At 53.3% G+C, this 22,432-nt stretch overlaps 1 protein-coding gene across 4 annotated transcripts in view; it reads left to right on the plus strand.

The window, feature by feature from the left end:
• Window positions 1-22,432, plus strand: part of LMNA (lamin A/C) — a 62,063-nt gene that overhangs the window by 36,864 nt on the left and 2,767 nt on the right. For 2 of the 4 annotated variants that reach the window (XM_050753299.1, XM_050753290.1), the window contains exons 1-6: window positions 19,969-20,114; window positions 20,323-20,448; window positions 20,978-21,238; window positions 21,331-21,550; window positions 22,036-22,143; window positions 22,228-22,347. In XM_050753299.1, the coding sequence (XP_050609256.1) occupies window positions 19,969-20,114; window positions 20,323-20,448; window positions 20,978-21,238; window positions 21,331-21,550; window positions 22,036-22,143; window positions 22,228-22,347 (981 nt within the window). Of the gene's footprint in view, window positions 1-11,573; window positions 11,702-15,717; window positions 15,875-19,541; window positions 19,668-19,943; window positions 20,115-20,322; window positions 20,449-20,977; window positions 21,239-21,330; window positions 21,551-22,035; window positions 22,144-22,227; window positions 22,348-22,432 lie in introns of those variants that run through there. The other 2 variants (XM_050753284.1, XM_050753281.1) reach the window with 2 other exon arrangements.

Raw genomic sequence — 22,432 nt, forward strand, 5'->3', positions numbered from 1 at the left:
TGGCCGCACTCCTCCCTTGGCCCACTGCCTAGTGTCTTCGAGGGTTGGGGGCACTGTCCTTCCCTCCTTGGAGTGAGCCACTTTCATTTTCCCAGCCAGGCCAGGCAGTCTTTGCTCAGGCCCATCCTCTTAGCTGCTGACGTTTTGATCTTTGTCTTATTAAAATGCTGGAATACAGTGACATTTTTGAAATCCAGCCGTTGGAAGCTTCAGGCCACTCCTACTTTACCCACCCCTGCCCCACCCTACCCCACCCTGCTCAACTCCACCTTCTTCTTTCCTAAAAAAGCCTTGGGAGCTTGGAAGTATAGGCCTTCCTCTTCCAGTCCCCCCAAAATTTGGTTCCTTTAAGAGCACTAACAGGGCTTGGAGAGCCGTAAAGGGCTGTTGGCTTTGACTTCTTCTCTCTCTTTTATCAACTACTGCAAACTTCTGCTCTTCCCAAAACCCTTTGCTAGGTGTGGTGGGTGTGGCAGATCCATCGCCCTTTTTTTTTTTTTTAAGATGGAGTTTTGCTTTTGTTGCCCAGGCTAGAGTGCAATGGCACAATCTCGGCTCACCGCAACCTCTGCCTCCCAGGTTCAAGCGATTCTCCTGCCTCAGCCTCCCAAGTAGCTGAGATTACAGGCATGTGCCACCATGCTGGGCTAATTTTGTATTTTTAGTAGAGAAGGGGTTTCTTCATGTTGGTCATGCTAGTCTTGAACTCCCAACCTCAGGTGATCCACCTACCTTGGCCTCCCAAAGTCCTAGGATTACAGGCGCGAGCCACCACGCCGGGCCCATTGCCCTTCTTTCTGAAGAGTCGGTGGAAGTTGTGTGTAGGAAGACAGGCTCAACCTTTTTTTCTTTCTTTCTTTTTTTTTTTTTTTTTTTTTGAGACAAGGTCTCACTCTGTTACCCAGACTGGAATGAAGTGGTGCGATCTTGGCTTACCGCAACCACCACCTCCCAGGCTCAAGAGATTCTCCTGCCTCAGCCTCCCGAGTAGCTGGGATTATAGGCGTGAGCCACCACACCCGGCTAATTTTTTTTTTTTTTTTTTTTTTTTTTTTTTTGTATTTTTAGTAGAGACAGGGTTTCACCATGTTAACTAGACTGGTCTCAAACTCCTGCCTTCAAATGATCCACCCGCCTCAGCCTCCCAGAGTGCTGGGATTACAGGCGTGAGCCACCATGCCCGGCCATCAACCTTTATTTTGTTTTTTTGAGACGGAGTCTCGCTTTGTTGTCCAGGCTGGAGTACAGTAGTGTGATCTCGGCTCACTGCAACCTCTGCCTCCTGGGTTCAAGCCATGCTTCTGCCTCAGCCTCCCAAGTAGCTGGGACAACAGGTGCCTGCCACCACACCCAGCTAAATTTTGTATTTTTAGTAGAGACGGTGTTTCACCAGGTTGGCCAGGGTGGTCTCGAACTCCTAACCTCAAGTCATCTGCCTACCTCCGCCTCCCAAAGTGTTGGGGCTAAAGGTGTGAGCCACTGCGCCTGGCTTCTTTTTTTCTTGAGATAGGGTTTCACTCTGTTACCCAGGCTGGAGTGCAGTGGCAAGGTCATGGCTCACTGCAGCCTCCACCTCCCTGGCTCAAGCCATCCTCCTGCCTCAGCCTCCTGAGTAGCTGGGAGCACAGGCAAGCACCACAACTCACAGCTAATGTTTTTGTATTATTTTATAGAGATGGGGTTTTGCCAAGTTGCCCACGCTGCTCTTGAACTCCTGGGTTCAAGCAATCCTCCTGCCTTGGCCTCCCAAAGTGCTGGGATTACAGGGCGTGAGCCCCTGGGCCCAACCTCAAACTTTATTTCTGCTGAAGGAGACCACACCTGTCCTTTTCTTTATTTTTATTGTATTTTTCAGAGACAGGGCCTTGCCCTGTTGCTCAGGCTAGAGCGCAATGGTGCAATCATAACTTGTTGCAGCCTGGAACTCCTACTGGGCTCAAGTGATCCTCCCGTCTCAGCTTCCCAAATAGCTGAGACTAAGGGCAGGCACCACCACGCTTGGCTAATTTTTTTTTTTTTCCTTTTTGTTTGTAAAGATGGAAACTTGCTATGTTGCTCTGCTGGTTCTGAAGTTTTGGCCTCAAGCAATCCTCCTGCCTCGGCCTCCCAAAGCACTGGGATTACAGGCATGAGCCACCGGGCTTGACGCCAGGCCTGTCGTTTTTCTACTAGTGATACGAACAATTTAGTTAGCAAGACAGATAGGAAGCAAGGAAGGGGAGACCCAGAGAATTCGATGCATTCTTAACCATTCCACTCAACTACCAAATCCCTGTGAAGGACATTTTTAGCAGTTTTAGCAGTTTTCTGGTTAAAACTTTGATCAGGAAACAGGTTGAATGGATTCGACAGTCTTGCTCATCCAACCACGCCAGCTTGTCTCCTCTGCCTCCTAGTGCAGCTGTCCAGGCCTGGGACACCAGGCGGGTATGTGCGCACATGGGGCAGGGCGGGGGTGTTGTGTGTACTTGTTATATTTAGCCACCTGCCTCTGTTCTCCCCCACTGATCCTGGCTGGGAAGGCTGGGCTTCCGGAAAAGAGAGGTGGATTTGCACACCTGGATCCCAAGCTGATAGAAAGTGGGGTGAAGACAAAGGGGACTCAGACTGGAGTGTCTGTCCTCTTCTATGCCCACAGTAGGAGGAGCCAGGATTGGTCACTCCCTGTTGGGTCTGCTGTGCTCAGGGTGAGGTAGAGAAGTGGGTAAAGAATTTGGGGGAGGAAAAAAGGCATTTTCCCAACCCCTCCCACCAAAGCCTAGAGAAAAGGTGTTGTCTGGTTTAATGTTTAATTAGAGCTCAGAGTTCAGGGCCAGATTTGGAATTGGGATGGAGAATTGTTTGTAAGATCCTGTAGCAATTTTTGACTTAGCCTGGGTACCTCAACCACACTCAGGAGTTTGGGGGACCTTCTGTTTGGCTGGATTATAGGCTCCAAGAAGAAATCCCTTTTCCCAGTACTCTCTCTCTCCTTTTTTTGAGACAGGGTCTCGTTCTGTTGCCTAGGCTGGAGTGCAGTGGCGTGATCACAGCTCATGCAACGTCAACCTCCCAGGTTCTGGTGATTCTCCCACCTCAACTTCCTGAGTAGCTGGGATTACAGGTGTGTGCCACCATGCCCAGCTAATTTTTTTTTTTTTTTTTTTTTTTCTGAGACAGAATCTTGTTCTGTCGCCAGGCTTGAGTGCAGTGGTGCGATCTCGGCTCATTGCAACCTCCACCTCCTGGGTTCAAGCGATTCTCCTGCGTCAGCCTCCCAATTAGCTGGGACTACAGGCACATGCCACCATGCCCAGTTAATTTTGGTATTTTTAGTAGAGACGGGGTTTCACCATGTCGTCCAGGATGGTCTCCATCTCTTGACCTCATGATCTACCTGCCTCGGCCTCCCAAAGTGCTGGAATTACAGACGTGAGCCACCGCACCCAGCCCCCAGCTAATTATTATTATTTTTTGAGATGGAATCTCACTCTGTTGCCCAGGCTGGAGTGCAGTGGTATGATCTCGGCTCACTGCAACCTCTGCCTCCCAAGTTCAAGTGATTCTTCTGCCTCGGCCTCCCGAGTAGCTGGGACTACAGGCGCCTGCTACCACGCCCGGCTAATTTTTTGTATTTTTAGTAGAGACGAGGTTTCACCATGCTGGCCAGGCTGGTCTCGAACTCCTGACCTTTTGATCTGTCCGCCTTGGCCTTCCAAAGTGCTGGGATTACAGGCGTAAGCCACCGCACCTGGCCACTAATTTTTTATATATTTTGTACAGATGGCGTTTCACCGTGTTGCCCAAGCTGGTCTCGAACTCCTGGGCTCAAGCAATCCACCTACCTTGGCCTTGGCCTCCCAAAGTGCTGGGATTTGTAGGCATGAGCTACCATACCTGGTCCCCCCTGCCCCTTCTCTGTCTCTTTCTAGTCTGTAGCCCAAGGGATTTGGATACCCAAGTGCAGGCAGAATGGGAAGGTTGTAAGCACCAGGGAAGCCCATCTAGAGTCCAGGCTTGCAGCTGGGCCCCACCCCAGGCAAGACAACTGGGTGGATGACTCAGATGCTGCCCCCCTCCCTCCCACCCTGGTGGCTTTACAGGAGACAGCAGGAGACAGGGTGGAGACAGCAGTTGTCTTAAAGAGAGGAATGGTGGTCTGAATGTCTACATCTTCTGCCCCCCTCCCCATTGAATCCTGGAGTCCCTTGTCTGGCTCCTTCCTTAGACCCTCTGGTGGTGTCTGGAACCATAGCTCTCTCTAGACAGGCAACATGCACAAGTAATTAGAATCCAGAGTTGAGTTCAGAGCCATGGATTGGGCTGCAGGATAGTGCCAGGGTCTGTGCCTTCCCATGTGAAACTGATGGAGGAAGGCTGAGTCAGAAGTGGGGAGATCCCAGGTCCACAAAGCAGAAGCACTACTTCCACCCCAGCGAGGCCCTGGTGCTTGACAACTTCCTGGATTGCCCACTGTTGCAGCCCCAGTGTGGACACGCAGGGAGATGCAGGCTCCAGTTCATGTAGCCTCTGATGAAGACAAGAACAGCAAAGGCCACAGAGGCACAGAGGCTTTTCCCATGTCACACAGTAAAGGGGTGATAGGTCAGCACTTGAGCACAGACCTTGTGACTTCCAGTTGGGTGTGCTCTTACCATTAAGCCTCACTTCTCTAGCTTGGGGGACAGGTTGGAGGGAGGATCTAGAGGGTGAGGTAAGGTGAAGTCAGGTAGCTGAGGCTCACTTCTGCAGCCTGGAAATTCTGCTCTGGGGCCAGTGACACCTTAATGCTCTATGACCATACTTGGTGGCTCGTGCCTGCAATCCCAGTGCTTTGGGAGGCTAAGGCAGGAGGATCACTTGAGGCCAGGAGTTTGAGACCAGCCTGGGCAACATAGCAAGACCCCCTTCTGTACAAAAAATTAGCCGGTCAACACCTGTAGTTCCAGCTACTCGGGAAGCTGAGGCAGGAGGATCACCTGAAGCCAGGAGTTTGAGGCTATTGTGAGCTATGACTGCACTACTGCACTCCAGCCTGGGAGACAGAGAAAGACCCTGTCTCTGAAAAAGAAGAAAAAAAAAAAACTGCTCTCCTGCAGGGCCTGTTAGCATATGATCAATAGCCTTTGCTCCAGCCTATACCTGGAAAGACCCAGGACCCCTGCTAGCCCCCAATCGTGAGACCGTCAGAGCCCTGGGAGGCTCGTGATTCTTGTCTTGAGAGTATCTCGAGACTTGTCATGGGAATTGTCCACCTGGATTGAAAGGAAGCTGTGCCTTTTGGCAGGCCCATTAAGTTAATGGGATTGGAGACCTTTGAGGATGCATGGGCCCTGGGCTTTATCTGAGGGTACCTCCTGGTGTTACCTCTCCAACCCTCCACTACCAAATTTTTTTTTTTTTTTTTTTTTTGAGACAGTCTCGCTCTCTGGCCCAGCCTGGAGTGCAGTGGCATGATCTTGGCTTACTGCAATCTCCACCTCCTGGGCTCAAGTGATCCTCCCACCTCAGCCTCCCAAGTAGCTGGGACTATAGGCACGTGCCACATGCTCGGCTAATTTTTCTATTTTTAGTAGAGACCGGGTTTCATCATGTTACCCAGGCTGGTCTTAAACTCCTGTGCTTAAGCAATCCACCCACCTTGACCTCCCAAAGTGCTGGAATTACAGGTGAGAGCCACTGCACCCCAGCCCAAATCCACATTCTGATTCAAAGAGAAAGAAGAAGGGTGCAGCTAAACCTGGGGGTGAGAAGTACTTAAAGAGCCCAAGAGAAACAAAAAAGAGAATAATTCCTCACTAGGACCCCCTATTGCCTTCCCACTATTAGTGCCCTTGCTTGGCACTTCCCCTGGCCTCCAGGAGTCTGAGACTTACTCTTGCATGGATGTGCCCATTGCCCCCACTCCCAGGTCCACCCCCCAGTGATTTAGTAGCTTAGTGTCTGCGCTGAAGCCCAGGACAGCTGGGCCGACAACTGGTAGGAGATCCCTTCACCTACCAACTGTGCTTTCTGCTCCCCTCCCGCTCGCTTCCCTCCTCCCCAGCCCCTCGCCGCCCCTAGCAGCTGCAGCAGCCAAGACCAAGTCTTCAGAGGCCCAGACACGGGGGCAGGGTTCATTCCATTCTCACCTCCTTGGGGGCCCAGTGTACTGACAGGCCGAGCTCTAATATTATAGGAGATCTCTGGAAGATTGCAGGGTCTCTTATCCCTCAATAAGGGGCAAGGCAAGCCAGGCGCAGTGGCTCACGCCTGTAATCCCAGCACTTTGAGAGGCCGAGGGAGACAGATCACTTCAGGTCAGGAGTTCGAGACCAGCCTGGACAACATGGTGAAACCCTGCCTCTACTAAAAATACAAAAATTAGCCAGAAATTGCTTGAACCCAGGAGAACGCGCCACTGCACTCCAGCCAGGGTGACAGAGCAAGACTCCATCTCAAAAAAGTAATACTAATAATAAATAAATAAATAAGGGACAAGGTGATCCACCAACAAAATGACAGGCATTGTGATATAGTAGACATCCTAGCCCTCAGTGCCCTTAGTTCTGGGAGTGGCCCTTTCACTAAATTGCTGTGTGACCTTGAGCAAATCACCTCCCCTCTCTGGCTTTCCTTAGCTGTAAAAGAAAGGGATTGGAGCAGAAACTCTCCAGAGACCTTTTAGGTTCCAAAGTAGTACAGTGACCCACAAAGTGGGAAAACAGTCCTCTAAAATGCCAAGTTATTAATAGTAAAATCAAATATAAATAATGTGAATATAGTTAATAGCTAACGCTGTTCTCAATGGAAATGTTTCCCACAAGCTGTGGAATTAAAAATACTACCACATTTCTCTATTTCCTCATGAAAGTTTATTAGAAATGGTTAAATTGTGATATTACCCTCTTGGCAAATGCTTTGTTTTCATTGCTACTAGGAAAGGACAACTCGTTTTCAATGCCTCTGCCTTCTAGACGGTAGAAAGGGCTGTGTCATAGAGTAGGAAAGGGAGACTCGGCACAGGAATGGCTCCCGTTGACCCGCGTTGGGGGCTAAGGCGAAGGCCTAGGAGAGGCAGGACTGTTACCTTAGAGCTGGCCAGGATTAGAGAACAGTGCCTGGAACCCGAGGGAGGGGCACAGTGACCTTGGGCTGCCCCCCTTCCACCCTTCCGGCACCCATACTGGCTCCCCCAACCTGTGGCTGGGCTGGGAGGAGGTCTTGGCCCCTACCAATCCCTTAAGGAAGGGGATAGAGTTTGGGAAGGGGAGTCCTCCCCTCACGCTTGCCTCCCCCAAGTTGTGAGAGAGGAAGCCGGAATCCCGCCTGCCGAAGCCAGGAATAATTCTGGCTGAGATCCCAGGCCCGGCAGGGGTGCTGAGTCACGGTAGAGGGCAGAGTGGAGAGTGGACAGGAGACCCTAAGCTTGTCTAGTCAGGGAAGCAGAGGCTGAGGCGTGGCCTTTTCTTGAGAACTACATTCAAGTTGCAGCAAGAAGGACCGTGGTCTGAATTTGACGGGGACAAATGGAAGGGAGATAGGACACATGAGTCCTTTTAGGGCTGGCTCAGGGGAGCTAGACTTCATTTCAAGGGGTCTAGGTTCTGGGCAGTTGAGAGGAGGCTATTTGGGGTCACCAAGGTTCCTCTTTCTTCCCAAAGCTCTAACACTGCCACCTTCTGCCGGCTAGGAGACAGCTGTGTCTTCTGAGGCTAGAGCTGGAATGCAGTGAGACCAGACTGCCTAGGTCCTCCCCCAGTTCTTCTCCTGACCTTGGGGTGTGGCTTCCACTCTCTCCCAGTGTCCTCAGGTTTAATAACTATGTGCCACCAGATGGAGAGTTAAGGGGCTGCTGAATTGGCTTCTTGTGAAGAGAATCCCCTAAATGTCCCTCCTTTTGGTCACTGGCCTCCCTCCCTCCCGCTTCAGGACATTCTACTATCTTCTTAGGCCATCCCTCCCTCCTCCAGCCACGACTTCTTTTGCTCTATCCCCAAGCCCCACCCCTGCATTTTTGTGACAACACAGGAATGACTTCTGGAGAGAGAGGCCGGGAAGAAGAAAAGTGGCACTTGGCAGGAGACCTTGCAGGGGGCGGCTGGTGAGGAAGCCAGTCGCCCATTGTCCGGGACCCCAGTGCCCTGGCCTCTGGCCTCAGGCTTCTCCTGCCTCTGTACAATGCCATGTTGATACGCCCAGCAGCTGTGACTCAGGCCTGGCCCCCTGCCAGGCCCAGCGCTTCTACTGGAGTTGCGTCTGAACATGTCAACAGGCCTCCTATCCCTCTCTCAGCACCAGTTCTCCCTACTTCAGCCCCTCCCTCTGCCTGGAATTAAGACCTGGCTTTGTCTTAGGGGAGGACAGCTGGGAGCCTGGTGGCTCTGGAAGGGGATCTGAGAGACCTCAGACCCTGGCATATTTGACTGTTTGGCAGGTGTCACGCACGCCCAAGGGAAGCGTGTGGAAGCAGAGCCATGCCTGCTGTGGGTGCACGTGCCTGCGTGAGGAGGTCGGGGTGTTCCATCCTGGGGCACCTATGGGCTTTTGAGGTGTACGATATGCAGAACTTCACAGGTTGGGGTTTGGGGAAGGCTCAAAGGGCTTCTAAGTCTCTGGAACAGCTGACCCCCTCAGTTCCCCTCTCTCTCTCTCTTTTTTTTTTTTTTGAGACAGAGTCTCGCTCTGTTGCCCAGGCTGGAGTGCAGTGGCGCAATCTTGCTCACTGCAACCTCCGCCTCCCGGGTTCAAGATATTCTCCTGCCTCAGTCTCCTGAGTAGCTGAGATTACAGGCATGTGCCACCATGCCCAGCTAATTTATTTATTTATTTTTTTAATTTTTTGAGATGGAGTCTCACTCTGTTGCCCAGGCGGGAATGCAATGGCGTGATTTCAGTTCACTGCAACCTCCGCCTCCTGGGTTCAAGCAATTCTCCTGCCTCAGCCTCCCGAATAGCTGGGACTATAGGTACCCGCCACCATGCCTGGCTAATTTTTTTATTTTTAGTAGAGACGGGATTTCACCATCTTGGCCAGGATGGTCTCAAACTCCTGACCTCGTGATCCACCCACCTTGGCTTCCCAAAGTGCTGGGATTACAGGCATGAGCCACCGCGCCCAGCCTCAGTTCCTCTCTTTAAGGTCTCCTTTCCAGAGAGGGATAGCACCTCGAATGCCAGGGAGGGGAAGTCTCCATATCCTGCCCTTACCCGAGTGGTCGCAGACCCACAGACTAGTCAGGAAACCAAGCAGTGGTTACTTTGTGGGGGTGGGTGGGAGCTATCAAACCTCATGACCCAAAGGTGTGGGTATGTGTATATTTGAGTGTGGGTGGGAGTGGCAGTTTCACTAGACCTCCGTGTCACTCTCTGACTGGGGTATCTCCCAGCACGTGAGTCAGAGGCAGACACGCTTCCCAGACTGTCTTATTGGATCTCTGTGTGTTACTCTCTGCAGTGTCTGTGTGTATCGTGCCATTTTCTATGTTTTGCACCAATCTGCTGTGAATGTCCTCAGGTGACCTGGGGGCAGGTTTTTAGTGCCTGAGCCTACCCGTCTCCAGGCCTTAGTTTCCCCCTGTAAAAGCATAGGAGTTGGTTCAGGAGAAGATTCCTCTAGAAGCCTTGAGCCTGTGAACCGTCTAGTCTCAGGGTATTTGGGGGACACACAGAAAAAGCCCCACGACCCAACACTGGCTGAAATCAGCAGGGCAGAGCTGAGACAAGCTCAAGTAGGATAAGGGGTAGGGAGGTTTTGGGTGAATGAGAGGGAGGGACAGAGGGAAGGAGGATATATTGCAGTAGGAGGAGTTGCTGGAACCAAAGGAGGAGGGGTGGTAGGAGCGTGCAGACTGACTTGGGGTGTCAGCAGAAGACGCCTCGTCACATGGCAGGAAGTCAGCCTGGGCAGAGGTCTAGGTATCCAGGAGGGGCTGGGTGCAGTGGCTCACACCTGTAATCCCAGGACTTTGGGAGGCTGAGGCAGGAGGATCATGTGAGGCCAGGAGTTCAAGACCAGCCTGGCCAACGTGGTGAAACCCTATCTCTACTAAAAATGCCAAAAATTAGCTGGATGTGGTGGCAGGCACCTGTAATCCCAGCTACTCTGGAGGCTGAGGCACAAGAATTGCTTGAACCCAGGAGGTGGAGGTTTCAGTGAGCCGAGATCATGCCACTACACTCCAGCCTGGGCAACAGAGCGAGATTCTGTCTCAAAAATAATAATGGCCGGGCGCGGTGGCTCACGCCTGTAATCCCAGCACTTTGGGAAGCCAAGGCGGGTGGATCACGAGGTCAGGAGATTGAGACCATCCTGGCAAACACAGTGAAACCCCGTCTCTACTAAAAATACAAAAATTAGCCAGGCATGGTGGCGGGTACCTATAGTCCCAGCTACTCAAGAGGCTGAGGCAGGAGAATCGCTTGAACCTGGGAGGCGGAGCTTGCAGTGAGCCGAGATCGCACCACTGCACTCCAGCCTGGGCGACAGAGCGAGACTCAAAAAGAAAAAAAAAAAGAAAAAGAAAAAATAATAAAATAGAGGCCGGGTGTGGTGGCTCATGCCTGTAATCCCAGCATTTTGGGAGGTAGAGGTGGGTGGATCACCTGAGGTCAGGAGTTTGAGACCAGCCTGGCCAACATGGTGAAACTCTGTCTCTACTAAAAATAGAAAAATTAGCCCGGCATGGTGGTGCAGGCCTGTAATCCAGCTACTCGGGAGGCTGAGAAGCAGGAGAATCACTTGAACCTGGGAGGCGGAGGTTGCAGTGAGCCTAGATTGCACCACTGCACTCCAGCCTGGGTGACAAAATGAGACTCCATCTCAAAATAATAATAATAATAATAATAAATGAAAAATTTTTAAATTAAAATTTAAAAAATTAGATGCCCAGGAGGATACAGGAGAGCATTTGCCACCAGGTGGACTCCCTGTACCCACCTGGCCACAGGGGGCGACGTTCCTGGGAGATAGGAAATGCCCAGGGCTGGGAGACCCTCTGCTCTTCTGCTCCCTTCCTGTGTGCTGCCTGGCGATGGGGAACTCTGAGGGCTGGTGAGCAGGGGTGCCGGGGACTGGGTCTAAGGAGTCCCTGCAGGGCTGGGCCAGCTCCTCCACCTCCCCTTTGTCTTCCCCTCCCACTTGTTATTTTTAGCCACAGTGTCTGCCCCTCTTGCTTCTCCCCCAGACTGGAAGAGGAAACGGAGGCCTCTCCCTCGGGCCTAGCATGTTGCTCCCAGCAACCGGGCCCAAACAGGCCTGTGGCCGGCCCTGGCTTCCATATCTGGCATCAGAGTTGGGCTGAGCAGGGTGACTCAGAGGGTGGGTCAGTGCCTGGCCTGGTGCCCACCCAGCCCCTTTGCTGTGCTGGTGCCTTTCTTCCCCAAACAGCCCCAAGGGCCCAGGCCTGCTGCAGCCCGGGAGCCAGGCTTCCTTGTCCCACCAGGCACAACCCTGCAGACCACTGCTTTGGGTCACACTTGCAAGTGTCAGCTCTCATTTCTACCTTATTCTTTCCTCTCTGTTCCCCTCCCTACCCCCTCTCTTCCCTCTTTCTGAGATCAGATTTGCCAGTGATGGGAAGAGTTAGAAACAGGATGCCCAGCCCTTCTCGCCTCACGAGGCCGCTGGGATGCAGCCACTCCTGTGCTTGGGGAACCTGGAGGATGCAAGGGAAAGGACTGGCGCTCTGTTGGCACAGCACCCGGCCTGGGGCAGGACGCGCGCAAAGCCAGGGTCTCCCCTGTGAGCACTAGAGGATTTCCCGACCCCTGCCTGGGTATTGTGTGCCTGAGCATGAATCACCTGAGGGGCCCAGGTTCCCACCCTTCCCAGCTCCTCTGGCCTGCCCCACCCTGTCCTCCCTGCCAACCCAGCATGGGGACGGCACTCAGCATGTGCCCAGCTTTCCTGATGCCAGCCCCCAGTGGACTGGGCTGCACCACCACCCTGGGGCTGAATGCCTGGCCAGGGTCTACTTTGGTCCCTGCTAGGTCTGAGGGCCCCTCCTAGGAAGGAAATGGCGCTTGGGGGCAGGGGCAGGGAGGAGGGAGGAGAGACGCTGGGCTCTACTGTATCCCTAGTCATTTCTTGGGGTGTGCGTGTGGCTCCCTGGCCACAGAGCTCCTGAGGTCTGAGTCATGAGCCCATGGGTGATAGTGGCTTCTTCCCTGCAGATGGGAGCTCCCTGTGCCTGACTAAGAAAACCACAAAGGTTCTTCCTCGCTTCCCTCTCTGCTCGTGGTTTCTCTCATCTGCAGGGTGTGTCTTGGTCCCTTAATCTCCTCTCTTTGCAGTGATAGTCAAAACCTCCACGAGGGAAAGATATATACCCCCCTTACTTTCTTTTTGTATTTTTTTTGAGATGGAGTCTCACTCTGTCACCCATGCCGTGGTGCAGTGGCACAGTCTTGGCTCACTGCAACCTCTGCCTCCCGAGTTCAAGTGATCCTCCTACCTCAGCCTCCTGAGCAGCTGGGACTACAGGTGCCCACCACCATACCCAGCTACTTTTTTTGTTGTTGTTGTTGTTGTTGAGATAGAGTCTCACTCTGTTGCCCAGGCTGGAGTACAGTGGCACAATCTCGACTCACTACAACCTCTGCCTCCCAGGCTCAAGCAATTCTCATGTCTCAGCCTCCCAAGTAGCTGGGACTACGGACGTGCACCACCGTGCCCAACTAGTTTTTGTATTTTTAATAGAGTCAGGGTTTCACCATGTTGGCAGGCTGGTCTCGAACTCCTGGTCTCAAGTGATCCACCTGCCTCAGCCTCCCAAAGTGCTGGGATTACAGGTGTGAGCTACCACGCCCAGTCAGCCCCCTTACTTTCTTTGGAGACCATATACTGTGGCTTGTGCCAAAGTGGTATAGCGTGGATTTCCAGCTCCCCTGTCTTCTTGCTGCGGGACCCTGGACGTAGCTTTCTGTGCCTATTTCCTCAATTGCATAGGAATAGCACCTATTGGCCGGGCGCGGTGGCTCAAGCCTGTAATCCCAGCACTTTGGGAGGCCGAGACGGGCGGATCATGAGGTCAGGAGATCGAGACCATCCTGGATAACCCAGTGAAACCCCGTCTCTACTAAAAAATACAAAAAAAAATTAGCCGGGCGAGGTGGCGGGCGCCTGTAGTCCCAGCTACGCGGGAGGCTGAGGCAGGAGAATGGCGTGAACCCGGGAGGCGGAGCTTGCAGTGAGCTGAGATCCGGCCACTGTACTCCAGCCTGGGCGACAGAGCCAGACTCCGTCTCAAAAAAAAAAAAAAAAAAAGGAATAGCACCTATCGCATAGGGTAGCTGTGAAAATGACATGAATTAACATTATAATATTTAGAGCAGTGCTTGGTACCTAATAGGCTCTATGTAAGTGTTTGCTGTTATGTTATTATTATCACTGCCACCACTACTTTTGCAAGCAGCAGAAGGTGAAGAGGTTAGCCTGAAGAAAAAACTTCTGTCCTCATCAGCCCATAAGCTCGCAGGGCACAGGACCATGCATCTCTGTTTTCCTCAGTTGGTATCTGCCAGGCACTGGCAAGGAAAGGCTATTACCAGGGGGAACTCCTGGAATTCCTCCTGGTACCTAAGGAGGCTGGGGAGACAGGACTAGGGAAGAGGTGCCCTTGAGACATCGGAAATCATCCCATTGCCTTACAGCTTTCAGCTCAGGCTGGCTGGTCGGGGGGAACACTTTGTGCCATAGTGTCTGCCCTCTTCCTCCTCCTGGCTTCTCCGTTCTCTCTGGAACTTGTGGCTTAGGAAAGCAGTGAGGTGGAGAAGGAAGAACCTTAGATCAGCAGCTAGAATTGACTGGAATGCTGCTGCTGGCTTGCGGTAATTGACACTGGGCCATTCACCTTCCTCCTCTGTGCCTCAGTTTCCTCATCTATAAAAGGGAGAGGGTTGAGCTGAACCAACTCTAAGCTCCTTCTAGTTCTCTAAATTCTGAGAGCCTCCCAGTACAGCCATCTGCAGCCGTTAGCCTTCAGGGTAGGGAGGCCTCTTCTGGGAAGCCCCAGCCAGCCTGGGAGTCAGCCCAAGGAGCTCGGAATCTAAGTCTGCCCCAGTCGCTTTACCAGCGGTTTTTCTTCATTCTCCCTCCTCCCCCTGCAGCTGCTTCAGCTTCGGAAAAGTTCTGAAGTCATGGAAAGTTGGGGCTGTGCTCCCAGCCAGGGGCTGGGCCGGATGGCAGCCAAAACCTGAGCTGGGTTTTGACTTTATTTTTAGCTTTTCTGACTGAGACAGAGGAGGGAATACATTCTCCGGTTCTGGAAGGGGCTCTTTTTTGCAGGAGACAGACACTTGCATTAAACAACTTGTTCTGAGGTGTGGCCAGAGGCCTGGGCTGAGCAAGTGTGCAGGCTGGGGGAGCTCCCTCTGACTTTTCACGTCCTTCCCCTGCCCCTCTGAGTGTCACTCTATCCTCCTCTCTGCCTGGTGGGGGAGGTGGGGGTGACTCCTTTTTTGGACTCTCCTAAGCCGATGGCAGAACACCGCCTGGGTCTCGTCCTCCAGAGCTTCTGCACATCTAGCCTTCCCTATCCCTCTTCAGAGTGAATTGCTGGGCCTCTTGGAGTTTAGGGCTTTTGTGGTAGGAGAAAAATGTTGGCAGGGCTGCTTTTCTCCTTTCCAGGATAGATTTTTCCTTCTGCCCACGCTTGGTTTTCCTTTTTTCCATCTGCTGTGGTGGGCTCATGCTTAAGCACTGATGAGTTACAGATGGCAGCTGGAACCAGGTCCTTTGGATCTTTCCCTCCACTCCCTGGGTCTGCTGCTTTCTCTCACCCTATATTTGTGAAGGGATTGTAACATCTAGAAAGTTCCTGGGTTCTCTGGAGGTTTTTAAGAAAATAAGACCTTTCTATTTCTCCAGTCCACTAGCAAAAATAATCAGGGGCCCAGAAAAGGTGAAGGAGGTGGCAGAGACAGCTCCGTTTGACTGGTTATAGCTAAAGCTTTACCCACTTTGAGGAGCAGGGAGGCTTAAAGCTGGGGCCCAGATAGACCTGGAGGCCTGGGATCCACACCTGGAGGCAGATGCTGAGGCTGTGGTAGATGGATAGGGCTCAGCCTTCTCCCAGGGCATGGATGAGGCAGGAGGGACGGAGGCAGGGACCCCTCTGTTCAGTGCAGATCAGGGCACCCAGACTGGGTCCTGAGAAAGGAAAGGGTCAATATTGTGCCTGGTTGTCCTTGTCTGAGGTCCCTCTGAACTCTAACCAGACTTTCCTTCCCCACAGTCCCACATGTGTAAAAGGGACTAGGAGAGGTGACCAGTACCTTTGGGGCTCAGACCGAGAAGTGCTAGGGACAAGTGGGCCATGAGCTTAGTTGTCAGGCTCCTCTGAGGAAGGGAAGCTTGGCCAAAGGGAAGTGGGTGGAGTCCAGGGAGAAGGCTAAGGCCCTGTGTGGGAAGGGGCAGGAGACAAAGGTGCCCCTGTCTCTTTGGGAAAGAATGGGAGGAGAGAGAGGGAAAAGCATTCATATCACGGGGTAGAGCTCTGCCCTTGGCCCCAGGCACGTTCCTGAGCCCTGACTCATGGGAAGGGTGGAGAAGCAGGAAGGGGGTTTTCAGAGACCTTGGGGAGGTGGGAGCCCAGCCCCAGAGGCAAGCAGATGCAAACCAACCTAATGCAAGGATGCCCTCTCCTGGTAGTTGCAGGGACAGCAGCGCCAGCCCCCATGGTTGACCTCTTGGGAGCCTGGCACTGTCTAGGCATGCAGATTCCTTCTCTTAAATCCACTCTCCCCTCTCTTCTTTAGCAATACCAAGAAGGAGGGTGACCTGATGGCTGCTCAGGCTCGGCTGAAGGACTTGGAGGCTCTGCTCAATTCCAAGGAGGCCGCACTGAGCACTGCTCTCAGTGAGAAGCGCACGCTGGAGGGCGAGCTGCATGATCTGCGGGGCCAGGTGGCCAAGGTGAGGCCACCCTGCAGGGCCTGCCCATGGCCCTACCTAACACATGTACACTCACTCTTCTACCTAGGCCCTCCCCCATGTGGTGCCTGGTCTGACCTGCCACCTGATTTCAGAGCCATTCACCTGTCCTAGAGTCATTTCAGCCACTGAGGCCACATCTTATCCTAATTTGACTGCCCATGGGATCTACCACAGTGAATTTAAAATAATCCAGGAGGCCAGGCGTGGTGGCTCACACCTGTAATCCCAGCACTTTGGGAGGCTGAGGCGGACAGATCACGAGGTCAGGAGATCGAGACCATCCTGGCTAACACGGTGAAACCCATCTCTACTAAAAATACAAAAAATTAGCCGGACGTGGTGGCAGGCGCCTGTAGTCCCAGCTACTTGGGAGGCTGAGGCAGGAGAATGGCATGAACCTGGGAGGTGGAGCTTGCAGTGAGCTGAGATCGCGCCACTGTACTCCAGCCTGGGCGACAGAGCGAGACTCCGTCTCAAAAAAAAAAAAAAAAAAAAAAGAAGTGGATGGCTAATTACATATGGGACATGTGTTAATAATGCTTTGTGTATATATAGTGGCCTTTACTTTCAAAACACTCTTCTCCAGTTTATCGTGTTAAAAGCTAGGAATTGGGCCAGGCGTGGTGGCTCATGCCTATGATCCTAGCGCTTTGGGAGGCTGAGGCGGGTGGGTCATTTGAGGTCAGGAGTTGGAGACCAGTAATCCCACCTGTAATCCCAGCTACTTGGGAGGCTGAGGCAGGAGAATCGCTTGAACCCGGGAGGTGGGGTTGCAATGAGCCGAGATCGGGTCACTGCACTCCAGCCTAGGTGACAGAGCGAGACTCCATCTCAAAAAATTAAAAAAATAAAAATAAATAATAAATAATAAATAAAAGCTAGGAATCAAAAAAGCAGTTTATTTCACAGTCTCATCTGTTCATAGCGGGGCCAGGATGAGAGTCAGTGGCCAAATTTCCATCCTGGGTTCTTTCCCTTCCCAGGCCCTAACATCACAGTGTACCAGGGAAAGACCCGGAGAAGCCACCAAACCAAGGCTGGGCCACCTTCCTCCTGGGTCTGGTCTGCTGCCTCCCAGTTGTACCCCTCCCCCAGCCCTTCCTGGATGCACTGATCAGCCTGTGCTTCCTTGCCCTGTTTTTCTTTTTCTTTCTTTCTTTTTTTTTTTTGAGGCAGAGTCTTGCTCTGTCGCCCAGGCTGGAGTGCAGTGGTGCGATCTTGGCTCACTGCAAGCTCCGCCTCCCGGGTTCACGCCATTCTCCTGCCTCAGCCTCCCGAGCAGCTGGGACTACAGGTGCCCACCACCTCGCCCGGCTAGTTTTTTTGTATTTTTTAGTAGAGACGGGGTTTCACCGTGTTAGCCAGGATGGTCTCGACCTCCTGACCTCGTGATCCGCCCGTCTCAGCTTCCCAAAGTGCTGGGATTACAGGCTTGAGCCACCGCGCCCGGCCGCCCTGTTTTCTTTATAAATAGAGACATGTTCTCTCTCTCTCTGTCTTTTCTTTCGAGACGGAGTCTTACTCTGTCACCCAGGCTGGAGTGCAATGGCACAATCTCGGCTCACTGTAACCTCCGTCTCCCGGGTTCAAGCCATTCTCCTGCCTCAGCCTCCTGAGTAGCTGGGATTAGAGGTGCCCACCACCACGCCCAGCTGCTTTTTGTATTTTTAGTAGAGATGGGGTTTCACCATGTTGGCCAGGCTGGTCTTGAACTCCTGACCTCAGGTGTTCTGCCCGCCTCGGCCTCCCAAAGTGCTGGGATTACAGGTGTGAGCCACCACGCCCGGCAAAACGTGTTTTCTCTATGTTGTTGAGGCTGGTCTTGAACTCCTGGCCATGAGAGTTCTTCCTGCCTCAGTCTCCCAATGTGCTGGGATTATAGGCATGAGCCACCACACTTAGCCCAGCCTGTGCTTTCTTAAATGAAAATCTAAGCCATACGGCTGGGCGGATCACGAGGTCAAGAGATCGAGACCATCCTGGCCAGCATGGTGAAACCCCGTCTCTACTAAAAATACAAAAATCAGCTGGGTGTGATGGCGCGTGCCTGTAGTCCCAGCTACTTGGGAAGCTGAGGCAGGAGAATCGCTTGAACCTGGGACGTGGAGGTTGCAATGAGCCGAGATTGCACCACTGCATGTCTTGCCTGGCGACAGAGTGAGACTCCATCTCAAAAAAAAAAAAAAGAGGCCAGGTGCGGTGGCTCACGCCTGTAATCCCAACACTTTGAGAGGCCAGCAGATCCCAAGGTCAGGAGATCGAGACCATCCTGGCTAACACGGTGAAACCCCGTCTCTACTAAAAATACAAAAAATTAGCCAGGCCTGGTGGCAGGTGCCCGTAGTCCCAGCTAGTCGGGAGGCTGAGGCAGGAGAATGGCGTGAACCTGGGAGGCGGAGCTTGCAGTGAGCCGAGATCGCACCATTGCACTCCAGCCTGGGTGACAGAGCAAGACTCCGTCTCAAAAAAAATAAATAAAAGGCCAGGCGCGGTGGCTCAAGCCTGTAATCCCAGCACTTTGGGAGGCCGAGGCGGGTGGATCACGAGGTCAGGAGATTGAGACTATCCTGGCTAACATGGTGAAACCCCGTCTCTACTAAAAATACAAAAAACTAGCCGGGCGTGGTGGCGGGCGCCTGTAGTCTCAGCTACTTGGGAGGCTGAGGCGGGAGAATGGCGTGAACCCGGGAGGCGGAGCTTGCAGTGAGCCAAGATCACGCCACTGCACTCCAGCCTGGGAGACACAGCGAGACTCCGTCTCAAAAAATAAATAAATAAATAAAATAAATAAATAAATAAAAAATAAAAATAAAAAAATAAATAAATAAAGAAGAAAAGAAAATCTAAGCATGGTGCTCCCCTGCTCAAACATCCTCAGGTTCTTTTCATGGCAGATAAGGGCATCTCTTCATGTGCCAGCCCCTGCCTACTGACCCAGCCACCTCTCCCATCCCTTCCCACCCCATACTTCAGGCTTCAGCAGGACTGATCTTTCCAAAGACCCCAGAACATGCATGCCTTCATACCTCTGTGTCTGTACATGCTTGTTTCTGCCCTTGAAGTCATGACAGTAACTCTCTGTAGGCCCTGCTAGCCTGTCCCTTGGGTCTTAGCCTCTTGGAGGCCTTCCCAGAGCCCCCCACAACTACCCCAGGCTTACTTTGGTTTCTTCTCTCATGTCCCCTCAGTACTTTGCACATACCTCCTTTATAGCATTTGCTATGTTGTGCCAGAGAAGGGAGTCCTGTGGTTGGGGGGGCATATATCTTTTCTTTTTTTTTTTTTGAGACAGAGTCTCGCTGAGTTGCCCTGGCTTGAGTGCAGTAGTGCGATCTTGGCTCACTGCAACCTCCACCTCCTGGGTTCAAGTGATTTTTGTACCTCAGCCTCCTGAGTAGCTGGGACTACGGCATGTGCCACCGTGCCCGGCTACTTTTTTGTATTAGATACATCTTTTCTTTCTTAGCACAGTACCTGCTGAGAGTGAGTGAGATGTCCTGACCTCTGCAGGCATCCAAGGCTGTCCTTCCCTGGACCTGTTTCCACATGTATAAAGGGGTGCACGGGCAGCAACCCACCTCTCAGCTTCCTTTCAGTCATTGTGTTCTGTGACCCCTTTTCCTCACCTCTGCCTGCTTCCTCACAGCTTGAGGCAGCCCTGGGTGAGGCCAAGAAGCAACTTCAGGATGAGATGCTACGGCGGGTGGATGCTGAGAACAGGCTGCAGACCATGAAGGAGGAACTGGACTTCCAGAAGAATATCTACAGTGAGGTGGGGACTATGCTTTGCAGGCCAGAGAGCTGGGACTGGGTGATGACAGACTTGGGCTGGGCTAGGGGGGACCAGCTGCATGCAGAGCTCGCCTTCCTGTGTCCCTTGCCCTAGTAGACAGGGAGTTGGGGGCAGCCAGCATTCAGCTCCCAGGTTAAAGTAGGGCTGGTAGTGGCTCGTGGAGTAGGGCTGGGCAGGGAGCCCCGCCCCTGGGTCTTGGCCTCCCAGGAACTAATTCTGATTTTGGTTTATGTGTCCTTGTTCCAACCCTTCCAGGAGCTGCGTGAGACCAAGCGCCGTCATGAGACACGGCTGGTGGAGATTGACAATGGGAAGCAGCGTGAGTTTGAGAGCCGGCTGGCAGACGCCCTGCAGGAACTGCGGGCCCAGCATGAGGACCAGGTGGAGCAGTACAAGAAGGAGCTGGAGAAGACTTATTCCGCCAAGGTGCTTGCTCTCCGCTGGTTCCCTCACTACCTCTGCCCTCGGCAGCCCTACCCTTGCCCACGCTGGGCTATTCCTTGGGATCAGGCAGATGGTGGCAGGGAGCTCAGGGTGGCTCAGGACCTGAGGCTATAGCAGTGATGCCCAACTCAGGCCTGTGCCTCCACCGCTCCCAGTCACCACAGTCATAACTTTGTGTCCTTCCCTCCAGCTGGACAATGCCAGGCAGTCTGCTGAGAGGAACAGCAACCTGGTGGGGGCCGCCCACGAGGAGCTGCAGCAGTCTCGCATCCGCATTGACAGCCTCTCCGCTCAGCTCAGCCAGCTCCAGAAGCAGGTGATACCCCACCTCACCCCTCCCTCCAGGGGCCTGGAGTCTGGGCAGGATGCAGGCCGGAAGCCCGGGGTTGGGGCGGGGGGGTTCCTGAGGAGGAGAGGGATGAAATGTGTCCCCTGGACCACAGAGAAGGGCCGCAGGATGTGGAGTCAGATGGCCTGTGTGCTGTTTCTGTACACTCTTACCTCACCTTCACTTCTCAGGGCTTTGGTTTTCACTTTCGAAAATGGAGGCTGTTCTTAATCTCCCCAACTCAGAGTTACCATAAGATCTGCAATGTGAGGTGTTAAAAGCATCAGTATTGTTCTAGCTGGCTGTGCCATTTGTAACAGGAGAAAAAGGGTCTAGCCTCAGAACGAGAGGTTTCAGTTAGACAAGGGGAAGGACTTCCCAGTTTCCAGCCAAGACTATGTTTAGAGCTTGTGATGGGCTCTGATGAGGGCTCTAGGGAAGCCTCTGATTGCAGATCCTGGAGAGGGTAGCCAGGTGTCTCCTAGGCCGACCCACGTCCCTCCTTCCCCATACTTAGGGCCCTTGGGAGCTCACCAAACCCTCCCACCCCCTTGCAGCTGGCAGCCAAGGAGGCGAAGCTTCGAGACCTGGAGGACTCGCTGGCCCGTGAGCGGGACACCAGCCGGCGGCTGCTAGCGGAAAAGGAGCGGGAGATGGCCGAGATGCGGGCAAGGATGCAGCAGCAGCTGGATGAGTACCAGGAGCTTCTGGACATCAAGCTGGCCCTGGACATGGAGATCCATGCCTACCGCAAGCTCCTGGAGGGCGAGGAGGAGAGGTGGGCTGGGGAGATGTCAGGGAGGTGCTGGCGGTGTCCTCTGGCCGGCGAGTGGCCTTGACTAGACCCCCACTTGGTCTCCCTCTTCCCAGGCTACGCCTGTCCCCCAGCCCCACCTCGCAGCGTAGCCGCGGCCGTGCTTCCTCCCACTCATCCCAGACACAGGGTGGGGGCAGCGTCACCAAAAAGCGCAAGCTGGAGTCCGAGAGCCGCAGCAGCTTCTCACAGCACGCACGCACTAGTGGGCGTGTGGCCGTGGAGGAGGTGGACGAGGAGGGCAAGTTTGTCCGGCTGCGTAACAAGTCCAATGAGGTAGGCTCCTGGTCAGGGTCTAAGGGGATACAGCTGCATCAGGGAGAGAGTGGCAAGACAGAGGGATGGCATGTGGAGAGAGGAACATCCCTCCCCTCAGAGGGTGGAGCAGGGTGAGCCTGTATATCTCCTCCACACTCTAGTTCCAGGCCTGGCTCCTGGACTCTTTGGCTGTGAGACCTTGAGCAGATTATTTAACCTCTCAGAGCATCAGTTTCCTTATCTGTAAAATGGGGACGAATAATGATCCCTAAGTCTTTGAGTTGTCAGGAAGATGAAAGATAAGATATCCGTGTGCCTGGCTCTGCGTATGTGTCCACAGATCATGGCTATTATCCCCAGGGGGAAGGACAGTGACAGGGGTGGGTGTAGATGGAAGGAGAGGCCTCAATTGCAGGCGGGCAGAGGGCTGGGCCCTTGAGCAAGATAGACCCAAAAGCCTGGTTGAGCCTCCCCCACCTTCCTCTTCCCTATCTTCCTGGCAGGACCAGTCCATGGGCAATTGGCAGATCAAGCGCCAGAATGGAGATGATCCCTTGCTGACTTACCGCTTCCCACCAAAGTTCACCCTAAAGGCTGGGCAGGTGGTAACGGTGAGTGGCAGGGCACTTGGGACTCTGGGGAGGCCTTGGGTGGCGATGGGAGCACTGGGGTAAGTGTCCTTTTCTCCTCTCCAGATCTGGGCTGCAGGAGCTGGGGCCACCCATAGCCCCCCTACTGACCTGGTGTGGAAGGCACAGAACACCTGGGGCTGCGGGAACAGCCTGCGCACTGCTCTCATCAACTCCACTGGGGAAGTAAGTAGGCCTGGGCCTGGCTGCTTGCTGGATGAGGTTCCCGCTGGTGGCCAACATCGGAGCCAGCTTCCCCCAACCCAAGTTA

The sequence above is a fragment of the Macaca thibetana genome, chromosome 1, assembly GCF_024542745.1.
Source record: "Macaca thibetana thibetana isolate TM-01 chromosome 1, ASM2454274v1, whole genome shotgun sequence".
NCBI classification, from domain to species: Eukaryota; Metazoa; Chordata; class Mammalia; order Primates; family Cercopithecidae; genus Macaca; species Macaca thibetana.